This window comes from Nicotiana tomentosiformis, chromosome 11, assembly GCF_000390325.3.
Source record: "Nicotiana tomentosiformis chromosome 11, ASM39032v3, whole genome shotgun sequence".
Classification (NCBI taxonomy): Eukaryota; Viridiplantae; Streptophyta; class Magnoliopsida; order Solanales; family Solanaceae; genus Nicotiana; species Nicotiana tomentosiformis.
In genome coordinates, this window is record NC_090822.1 from 46,337,748 (window position 1) to 46,349,798 (window position 12,051).

A 12,051-nucleotide genomic window follows, 5' to 3' on the forward strand; every position below is an offset into this window, starting at 1 on the left:
CAAGGGTTGGACTTGGGTGTGTATTAATGCAACGTGGCAAATTGATCACTTATGCTGCTAGGCAACTCAAGAACAATAAAAAGAATTATCCACCACATGATTTAGATCTTGTGGCGGTGTTGTTTGCATTGAAAATTTGGCATCATTATTTGTATGGGATCTATGTGGACATATTCATGGACCATAAGAGTATTTAATACATTTTCAAGCAGAAAGAGTTGAATCTAAGGCAAAGGAGATGGCTTGAGTTACTCAAAGACTACGCCATCAATATTCTATATCATCCGGGGAAAGCTAACATTGTGGCAGATGCTCTTAGCCGAAAATCCATGGGTAGTTTGGATCACTTGGAGGCATACTGAAGGACGTTGGCCAAGGATGTTCACCGGCTGGCTAGTTTGAGAGTTCCGCTTACGGACTCTAGCAAAGGTGGGGTGGTTATGCAAATTATGGTTGAATTATTACTCAAAGTTGAAGTCAAGGATAAACAATATGATGATCCGTTATTGGTGAAATTGAAGGATGGGATTCACAAACACAAAACCATGGCTTTTTCTCTTGGAATAATGATGGTACGCCAAGGTACCAATGGTGATTGTGTGTTCCAAATGTGGATGGACTTCGGGAGAGAATTATTACTGAGGCTCATATTTCCAAGTATTCTATGCATCCAGGCTCTACAAAGATGTACCATGATCTCAAGGAATTCTACTGGTGGAATGACATAAAGAGGGATGTAGCGGACTTTGTGGCTAGATGCCCAAATTGTCAGCAAGTGAGGGCCGAGCACCAGAAGCCCGATGTCTTGGCATAGAATATAAGGAGATGATCAACATGGAATTTGTGGTAGGTTTGCCTCGCACACCTCGTAAGTTTGATTCCATTTGGGTAATTGTCGACCGACTCACGAAATCCGCGCACTCCTTGCTTGCAAAGGCTACATCCACAACATAACTCTATGATCAGCTGCACATCAAAGAGATCGTTAGGTTTCATGGCACTCCAGTTTCTATCATCTCAGATCGAGGGGCACAGTTCACCGCTAAGTTTTGGCAGAAATTTCAGCAAGATTTGGGTACTCAGGTAAATCTTAGTACAACTTTCCATCCACAGATCGACAGGCAGGCAGAGCGGAATAGTCAAACGCTTGAGAATATGGTACGCGCGTGTGTTCTTGACTACAAAGGTTGCTGGGATGACCATTTGACGCTCATAGAATTTGCCTACAATAACAGTTATCATACCAGCATTCAGATGGCACCATTCGAGGCTCTATATGGTAGGAGGTGTAGATCTCCCATTGGTTGGTTTGAAGTTGGAGAAGTAGAATTGATAGGGCCATACCTCATGCATCAGGCTATGGAGAAGGTCAAGATCATTAAGGAACAATTGAAAACTACTCAGAGCGCCAGAAGTCCTATTCGGATGTGCGTCGCATGGATTTGGAGTTCTAAGAGGATGACTGGGTATTCTTGAAAGTTTCTCCCATGAAGGGTATAATGCGAATTGGGAAGAAAGGGAAATTGAGTCCAAGGTATATTGGACTATACAGAATCGTGCAGAGGGTTGATCAAATGGCCTATAAGCTTGAGTTACCTCCTGAGATGTCTTTAGTGCACCTAGTATTTCATGTGTTCATGTTGAAGAAGGTAGTTGAAGATCCTTCTCTTATCGTACCGGTGAAGGCTATTGAAGTTATTAAAGAATTGACTTATGAGGAGATTTCGATTGCCATCCTTGATAGACATGTTTGGAAGTTGAGGAATAAAGAGATTGCCTCCGTCAAAGTACTACTGAGAAACCATCAAGTCGAAGAGGCCACCTGGGAGGCCGAGGAAGTAATGAAGAGGAAATACCCTCACTTGTTTGTGTAACCAAATGGTTGTGTTTTAAAGAATGTCAAAAGTTTACTTTTCATGAGTTATGTTTAGACTTGTACAATTTATGATAAGATGCCCCTTTTTAGCAATATAATGCCTATGATGTTATAGTTGGTGTTGTTTTCATGTCTATGGTGCATTGTTGGATTATGAATATGTTGTTATGATTGGTTTCTAGGGCTCTCTGACAGGTGGATAGGCCCAATTACAGGGGAAACTCTGCCGAAATTTTGCGAATCTGGGGAGTTAGCCAAATTTGGAACTCTTGGTATAAAAGGTTGAGTCATATTGGGTGGCTATGGCAGACTCTAACCCTTATTCGAGGACGAATAATCCTAAGTGGGGAAGGATGTACGGCCCTGTGTAGGTTTTTGCGGTGCTAAGGTATCACGCCCTGACCTCGGGGAGCGCGACTAGCGCTCAACCGATATACCCCAGTCAAGCAAGCCTACTTGATGCCGTCTACCCAACCTTATCCATGAACAATATAAGCATTAGTAACAAGAGATAGACATGAGAAGAGTAAAGTGTTCCACATTCTTTTTCCATTACTAAAAGGAGCTTCATTTACAATTTCAAAAAACAAATTACAAGTTCATAATTACGAGGAAAAAACATGTTTTCAGATACCAACACTTCTAGTTCATTACCCAACATCAAACACCACCCATAACATGTCTACAGAGCCTCTAAGTACAATAGAAGAGTAGTATGGAAGTGTCGGCGACAAGGCCCCGAATATACCTCAAAACACAATGTACAATGTCAAGTGACATAAGGCCCGGAACAGAATAGGGCTCACCAAAACCTGCTGAATAGAGGGTAACTGATAACGAGGATCAAAGCTGCCCATTGACGAACTACCTGCATCCATTAAAGATGCAGCGCCCCCGACAAAAGGGACGTTAGTACATATAAAATAGTACTAGTATGTAAGGCTAAATACCCGCTCATCAAATAGAATCCCAATATAAAAAGGGAATAATCATGAAAGCAACAAGTAACAACATACCAAAATGCAAATTTAAAAAGTAACAGTTTTCAAAATAAGAAATTAACATTTTTGGTTGGGAGATCATCATCATCCGATCATCACACCATACACGAGGCATGGAGTCCGATCACAAACTCGATCGGCTAAGGCATCTCTCCATGAAACAATATGGATTGACATGGTGATGCGAATAAAAGGTGATACTTAGGGTAGGAACCACCATGCACGTGACATGGCGTCAGATCTCCACCCGATCGTCTAGGTCGTCTCCCCACATATGCCGTGTGGGTGGACTTCCAATCCAGGGACAACATCAATATCATCCCAATTAAGGGGAATAATCTCAACACATCAATCTCATCCCAATCAAGGGGAATAATCTCAATCTATCCTTACACCGGCACGTGTAGTTTCAGGTGTGGGCCATTACAACCCACCCTTCCTCAGCTCACTAATGATACTCCCAAATTGTTTTTTGTTTTGCACACAAAGGAAACAAAAATACAAATACATTCATCTCATAACCTTTCATACCACATATAGCATCACTAGTACTTTCAACTACTCATAATTTTATTATTTCATTGGCTTTTTTGGCCGTACATATGATTCTGCATTCATGGCACGATGGCCGTATCTCATATTCCACACTTTCATTTCTTTATTTTCAAGGGTCATCATCATAAACATCAACATATAGAATATTTTGAAAATCATAACTTTAAGTTCATTAGATATGAATGCTTTAAACACAATGGGTTTCTTTCCAAAGAATGCAGCAAAATGACTAGCAATTGAAGCACAAGTAAAGAATCATAAACGAGTGATACAACACTTATCCTTGAAATAATCTTTCCAAAAGGGAAATACATAGTTTCAACTCATGAGTATGTAAGGACTCAAAACACATTGAAAATACTTAAAAGCATAGCATGGTGATTTACGATTGAAACATGGGTTCAAATCAGAAACATTAGTTAAAACAACCATGTTTGAACATTTTTCCACTAAGGGGAGCATAGTATGATAAGGGAATTTTGAACACGACTTGAGTACATAAGCATTTAAGAAAATTAATTTTCGGAATCAATTTGGAACAGTTGGAACGAGAGTTTGAACAAACCATATTTAGAACTTCCGAGGAACTCATGGATTCCAATTCTAGAAAGGGAGTTTAACCAACATACCTTGATGAATCTCTTTAGTGATACTAAAACCTCCCACTACTCGTACAACTTCAATGTACATCAACATAATTCGATTGGTCCAATATTTGTATAAATTTCTAGGTTTTAGGTTTTTTTGGCATTTTATCAAACATCTAGAGTGCATAGCATTGTACTACCTATAGTAATGGTATTTCTTAATCCAACAATCCCTCCTTTCTACCAACAAGATATAATACAACATCCTTTGACTACTAACTTCCTTCTTTAGCACCATCATAATCATCAATGAACTCACATCCACCAAATTTCACTAATTAACTCATTATAAAATCTCTACAATACCCAATAATCTAGTTTAAGTATTTATAGCTTCCAAGGACCATCTAATAAGTGCTAATACTTATTTCTTGCTCATATATTCACTAACAATCCATGAATGTAGGTTTAAGGGTGAAAGATTACCTCTTGTAGACCAAATCTTGAAAGATAACTTTTGGGGTATTCTTGAGATTTTGATGAAATCCAATACAAAAACTTGTTGTAACTAGTGATTTAGAAGTGAAATCATCATAAAATCACACTTAAAAACTCACCTTAAATGTGTATTTGAAGCCTTGGCCATATGAGTGATGGAGAGAAAACCCCTAGTCTTGAAATCCTTTTATTTTTCTCTCTCCCTGCTCAGTAATTAATAGGCACATATATAGTATTTTTCCATTGGTGCTATAGTTGTGCTATAAGACTCTAGCTCACTGGTTTGCTAAAATATTTCTTCTTCCCTCTTGTGCTATAGTTGCCATATGGGGAGATAGTTTACTGTATTTTCTTTAGTTTTCTTGCTTTGAAATTAGCGTCCAAGTGTTCCCCATTATGAAAACAGCCAAAGATTTATAAAATAATTTTCCTCAACTATCCAAATAAATTTATCCACTCCATTAATTTCTCATGTGGTTCGGGTAAAAGTTAAATTGTATTCCTAAGTTCAAAATTGTTTGAATTAGCTATAGAAATTCACGGGGCCTTACACATTAGCCTACCTCGGCACCACAAACTTTGAGTTTTTGGTAAAATTTTACCGTGCCTTACATCCTCCCCCACTTAGGATTATTCGTCCTCGAATTAGGAGTAGAGTCTGCCTAAAACACCCAGTAGAACTCATCTCTTCTTTCACACATCTCAAGCCCCCAAATTTTGGCCAACTCCGAAAAGTTTCAAAATGTTTGGCAGAGTTTCCCCTGTAATTGGGCCTATTCACTTGTCAGATAATGCCAGGAACAATCCTAACAACACACCCACAACTCCACAAAGCATCACAACATAAAATATCACCAATATCAACCTTACAAGCATTACATTACCAAAAGGGCATTCTAAACTGTTCGAGTTTAAAATATCAGTCATAGATAGTACGCCTCTAACATTCTTTTAAACACAACCATTGTTTTATACAAAAAGTGGGACACTTTCCTTTTCTATCTTCCTCGGATTCCCAAGTGGCCTCTTCAACATTGTTGATTCTGCCATAGCACTTTGATAGAGGAAATCTCTTTATTTTCTCAACTTACGAACTTGCCTAACAAGGATGGAAATAGAAACCTCTTCATGGGTCAAACCCTTACAAATTCCAACATTCTCCATAGGGGCAATGAGTGACAAATCCCCAATCACTTGCTTTAACTAGGACACATGAAACACGAGATGCATGGAGGACAATGGTTATTGAAATCAAGCTCATAGGCTACTTGGCCTATTTTCTTCAAGATTCTACAAAGCCCAATGAGTACTGCACTCAATTTACCTTTATAAAAAAAATCACATAACGTCTTCATGGAGAAAATCCTAAAAACACCCATTCCCGTCCTCCAACTCAAAATCTCTATGACGAACATCCGAATTGGACATTTGGCGGCCTTCAACCTCCTTCTCCTCCTTATAATATAATGTGTTCGAATGAATATAACCATAGAGTTTCCTACCCAATATAATTTATCATTGAATAATACTTCTCCTTTGACATGTTTGAACCTACAACTCTATATAGATCTACTACGAGTAGGAACAACGAGGTTCGAGATTGAGCTAGAATTGTTCAAGAATCCATCAATGGGCTGAGCAGGGGTATTTCAGGAGGTTATATCCTAAGAGATATAAAGGTTACTACCAATAGCGCTGAGATGGTTAATCAATGTGATGACATCATTGATTCGACCAACGAGACCTACAGTTAACTAGTACACATTGATAATGTGAGAACCATGTACATGATCCTGAGATGTAAAAAAAAGTGGGTCGTTTTATAAATGTGATATATGGGAGGCATGATCGGAAGGATAAAGACATTAGCATCAATTATTCTTGGAAGATGATGAGTTATGAAATGTATAGTAGCTGTTATTTTATTCCATATGTGCCTTGTTCGGCACTATTAAGCCTTAGGTAGAAATAGCGAAGTACGTGACATCAGATTTTTCCTTGAGTGTAGGTAAAATAAATTTAACTCGAAATGAGAAGATTCTTGCACCATAAATGTGATAGAGGTTTCAAAAACACATGAATTGTGTTACGCTTTTAACAGTATATGACACAAGGAATCTTTGCCACAAGCCAACGAGGTTGAAAACGGGGTTGAGCACTTATGAGGTTATTACTTCGGCAACTTATAACTTCCCGAATTTGATCCCATATGAGAGGATTAGAGATACGATAAACCTTCCCTTCAAACTAATATGTTCATGATATGTGACAAAATCTAAAACATCCACCTGAAGTGGGGAGGGAAATGTCGTGGTAAGGCTACTTAACTTCAACCAAACACGAGTGAAACCATGTATCTAGGATGTCTTAATATTAGGGTGGAATCATGCATGTGTTGGAGAGATTCTAATGGTTAATATGATGCTCCAAGGAGAAAGGCAAATGATAAACCCCTATCCACCTAGGGAGGGAAATGTTAAGGTCAGTAAATTCTCCGCACATGACAATGGCATAGTAAATGATTCCAGAAGTCGAGTGTTAAGATAATGGAACCCAGGGAGTCACTGTAAAGTAAACATGAAAGGTTTGCGAATGTTCATAATGAGTTCACCATGGATTTTGTGACTTGAAAAGTACCAAGATGCTAGTGAAGGATGGGAAAAATATGAGAATCGGACGTGATGCTATGATAACCCCAAAAGTGTATTCGGTCCTGATAGATATCCCCTTAAGAGAAATGAAGTGTTAAAACAACTCATGGAAGGAAGCGATCTCTCATAGTTATCCAACAAGTGTTGGGAGACTAGCAAAATGAGTTTACTAGCTAGGGATCACAATCAGAACATGTTGTAGAGGTGTAAAGAGAGAGTGGGCACTTGTTATGAGCTGGACATGTTTAGCCATAATAACTCTCAAACTGCAATACCAGGCCACGTTATGGGCAACTATAATACTAAGAACAAGATGAGTTACTTACTGCGGAATGATCTAGGTAGACATGAAAGTTATACTGAGATGGGAAAACGAAAGATCTTCCTATGACGAATTTTTGAGGATCTCAAATTTCGGATAAACCTTATGCGGACCATTGACTCTTTGATTGACATGTACACATATGATAAGTGCTAAGATGTGCTCTTATGTTACTAGATAGTGATAAAGATTCAAGATAATGTTCACAAAGGGAGTAAAGTGATTCCTTACACAATATGAGCCACATACACAGGAGAGGGAGAGAGAGGCTCAAGAAAATCTCAACACTAGGCTACTTTACATTAGATTCGATGCCATGTAGGTAAATAGTATGATGGTGTGTGCACAAGTAAGCAGATCTTGTCCATTTGAATCAGAAGGTTCTATAAGAAATTCATTAGATATTGTCCTTTGTTGAGAATTTGGGGAAGCAAGTGGGAAGTATTAACCTAGGGTTATAACTCAATTCAAGGACATCATTATAGAACTCAATTCCTTAAGAGGTTATAAGTAAGAGAATTGTGATAAAGAGGCTTCACGAATAATGCGTCTCGTTCAAAAAGTAGGTACATATAATGTTTTGTGATTCAATGTGTTGTTAAGACCATATTTATGCTTTCTCTTCAATGCAGATGTACATATACAACAAGGAAAAAGTATGTGGTGTTCATAATGATGTATCAAGGAGTGACTTACCTAGTGACTTTAGGTTGCCGGGGCAGTGCCTTAACTGAGGCCCCTTGACTCCAAATCCATAACATATATTGGTACCATAGTTAAATACCCTCGAATGACATCTCCTACACTTCTCACAATGAGGATGAGGTCCGCTAAACTGACTCGCCCCACTGACCTGATTTTTACCTTTTTGCATACCTCATAAGCATCCCCTATCCTTCCTCCAGGACCTCATGGTTTCTGTGTGGACCTTTGTAATTGCCCAAGCCTGCTACCCATAACACGCTCCTAAACATACTCACAACATGACGCCAAATGTTCTCTCCCGCATATCGGGCAGACCGGGCTGGGTATACCTAATCTAGGGCATTTGTTCTTCTTGTGCCCAGTATTTTCACAACCATAATATATTTCAAGAGTCATCCAACATGTCCCCACGTGGCGTTCCTTACAAATCAAACATTCCGGCTTATTGGTACAAACAACCCTCTTTCGTTTCTTAGGTGTTCGCACCACATGATCCAGTGGCGCGGTGACATTGATAGAAACAAGGGCACTTCCCCTAGCAACTAGTTCTTCCAATCACTCCATGGCTCGACCCATTCTCCCAATGAACTCTTGTACAACCTCCCCAAATTCAATGGGGGGTCTATCTCTTCCGCTGCTTCAAACTCGCGGACTACTCATCTGGAAAATGGAGACATGACGAGGAAATTAGCTTGAGCTCTATCGCACGATCTAGAGTATCAAACAAGGGTGACATTCCTAAATGTCCAAGCAGCCTCCTAATTATAGATGTGGCCGATAACACACCGATAAGAAGGACTGTACGAGATACGGTTCCGAGACATCCTAGGACACTTTAAAACCTTAGGCTATAATACCAAGCTTGTCACGGACCGACCTCGAGGAGCACAACCGGCTCTCAACCGATATCATTATTTCATTGGCTTTTTTAGCCATACATATGATTCTGCGTTCATGGCACGATGGCCGTATCTCATATTTCACACTTTTATTTATTTACTTTCAAGGGTCATCATCATAAATATCAACAAATAGAATATTCTGGAAATCATAACTTTAAGTTCATTAGAAATGAAGGCTTTAAACACAATAGATTTCTTTCCAAAGAATGGAGCAAAATGACTAGCAATTGAAGCACAAGTAAAGAATCATAAACGAGTGATACACCACTTATTCTTGAAATACGTTTTCCAAAAGGGCAATACACAGTTTCAACTCATGAGTATGTAAGGACTCAAAACACATTGGAAATACTTACAAGCATAGCATGGTGATTTATAATTGAAACATGGGTTCAAATCATATACATTAGTTAAATCAACCGTGTTTGAACATTTTTCCACTAAGGGGAGCATAGTATGATAAGGAAGTTTGAACACGACTTGAGTACATAAGAATTTAGGAAAATCAATTTTTGCAATCAATTTGGAATAGTTGGAAAGTTTGAACAAACCGTATTTAGAACTTCCGAGGAACTCATGGATTCCAATTCTAGAAAGGGAGTTTAGCCAACATACCTTTATGGATCTCTTTATTGATACTAAAATCTCCCACTATTCTTACAACTTCAATATACATCAACATAATTCAATTGGACCAACATTAGTAAATATTTCCAGGTTTTAGGTTATTTTGGTATTTTATCAAACACCTAGAGTGCATAGCATTCTACTACCTCTAGTAATGGTGTTTCTTAGTCCAACAATCCTTCCTTCCCACTAACAAGATATAATACATTCTTTGACTACTAACTTCCTTCGTTAGCACCATCATAATCATCAATGAACTCACATCCACCAAATTGTACTAATTAACTCATTACAAAATCTCTATAACACCCTATAATCTAGTTTAAGTAGTTATGGCTTCCAAGAACCATCCAATAAGTGTTAATACTTATTTCTTGCTCATATATTCACTAACAATCCATGCATGTAGGTTTAAGGGTGAAGATTACCTATTGTAGACCAAATCTTGAAAGATAACTTTTGGGGTGTTCTTGAGATTTTGAAGAAATCTTATGGAATCCAATATAAAACCTTGTTGTAACTAGTGATTGAGAAGTGAAATCATCATAAAAACACACATGAAAAATCACCTTAATTGTGTATTGGAAGCCTTGGACAGATGGGTGATGGAGAGAAAACCCCTAGTCTTGAAATCCTTTTATTTTTCTCTCCCCCTGCTCAGTAATTAATAGGCACATGTATAGTATTTTTTCACTGGTGCTATAGCTGTGCTATAAGGCTTTAGCTCACGGGAGATAATTCATTGTATTTTTTTTAGTTTTATTGCTTTGAAATTAACATCCAAGTATTCCCCATTATTACAACACTCAAAGATTAATAAAATAATTATTCCCAAGTATCCAAATAGCTTTATCAACTCCAGTAATTTCTCATATGGTTCGGGTAAAATTTAAATGGTATTTCTAAGCTCAAAATTGCTTGAATTAGCTATAGAAATTCACGGTGCCTTACACATTAGCCTACCTCGGCACCACAAACCTTGAGTTCTTGGTAAAATTTTATGGGGCCTTACACAAGGTAAGCTAATATGCCAGAGTACAAATTTTTGGATTATGCAATGTATCGTGGAGTTGGTAGAAAAATTTGCAAAAATGGCAATTTTTGTGGTCCATTATGATATCGCGGATCTACTTCACTGATCGCGGAATGAGTCAAAAGAAACTCAAATTTGAGGGATATTTTATGGTCCATTATGCTACCGCATAATGCATTGCAAATGTGTTTCACTGACTGCGGATCAGTCGCGGATCTGACCAGACCCAACCCAGATTTTGTAGACCATTTTGTGGCCATTCTGCTGACCGCGGATCTGTTCTGCTACTGCAAATTTGCATCACGGAATCAACATCGGGGGGTTATTTATGGAATTTTTTAATCCGAGTCTATTTTGATATAAGGCCTTAGGGGGTCATTTTAGAAGGTATAACCTGAGGTTTTAGAGAGATGAGACCAATTTAGAGAGCGAGGGAGAAGCTTTATCAATTCTACTCTTCAATTCTTGCTCAATTCTTGGGATTCTAGGGGGAAACTCACATATTCTTCAACCAACCGGGTACGTTTTCGCCCCTAAGCTTTCATGCAAAGTTTGATATAGGTTTAAGTTGAGATGTTATTGTTTGGGGCTTATGAGATGGTGATTGGAAACCATAAGCCCTTAATTTCGAATTTGAGGTGTATGTAAAGAATGAAGGTGTGATCCTTGAGTTAGGAGTAGAAGGATGGGCATTCATGTGCCAATGAAGTATGTTGGGTGTTGTATGACTATTGTAGATTAATTAATTGCTTTGGAATGGGTTATGTGGTGGAGGAATTCCATTATCAATCCTTGTAGTTTAATTTGCATATTAGGTATTTGGCGAAATGCTTAAAAGACCCATATCATGTGGTTTCCTTCTAATAATGGTTAAACTCAACTATGCTAATGTTGATTGAATTGCTAAAAAGTAGTGGAACGCCGTAGTGATTCTAAGGAAAGCTTAATCGAGGTATGTTGTCTAAACTCCTCCTATATAATCGGAATCTATGAGTTCCTTGTAAATTCCAAACGTGGTTGTTCAAGCCTATATTCTTATCATTCCACATTGCCACAAATTATTGATTTATGCAAATGCTTATGTACTCAAGACATGTTCCAATTGCCCTAACATGTCACTCTCCATTGGAAAAATGTTTCACATATGGTTATTGCATGTAATGCTTGTGACTTGAATTCATGTTTCAATTGCAAATCATTATGCTCCCTTTTGGGAAGAGAATTCAATGTGTTTAAGAATCTTGTTAATCATGTACTTAAAGTCGTGATTTCCAAATGTTCTTTATGTTGATGA

At 38.2% G+C, this 12,051-nt stretch overlaps 2 protein-coding genes across 2 annotated transcripts; both read left to right on the forward strand.

Annotated features, from left to right (window-relative positions):
* Positions 1 to 449: 449 nt before the first annotated feature.
* LOC138901380 (uncharacterized) lies at positions 450 to 1,476 on the forward strand. Its single transcript, XM_070189138.1, has 3 exons — positions 450 to 582; positions 675 to 775; positions 967 to 1,476. The coding sequence occupies exons 1-3, from the start codon at positions 450 to 452 to the stop codon at positions 1,474 to 1,476; spliced, it is 744 nt and encodes a 247-aa protein (XP_070045239.1).
* Positions 1,477 to 1,499: 23 nt separating this feature from the next.
* On the forward strand, positions 1,500 to 1,874 carry LOC138901381 (uncharacterized). Its single transcript, XM_070189139.1, has one exon. The coding sequence runs from the start codon at positions 1,500 to 1,502 to the stop codon at positions 1,872 to 1,874; it is 375 nt and encodes a 124-aa protein (XP_070045240.1).
* Positions 1,875 to 12,051: the final 10,177 nt, after the last annotated feature.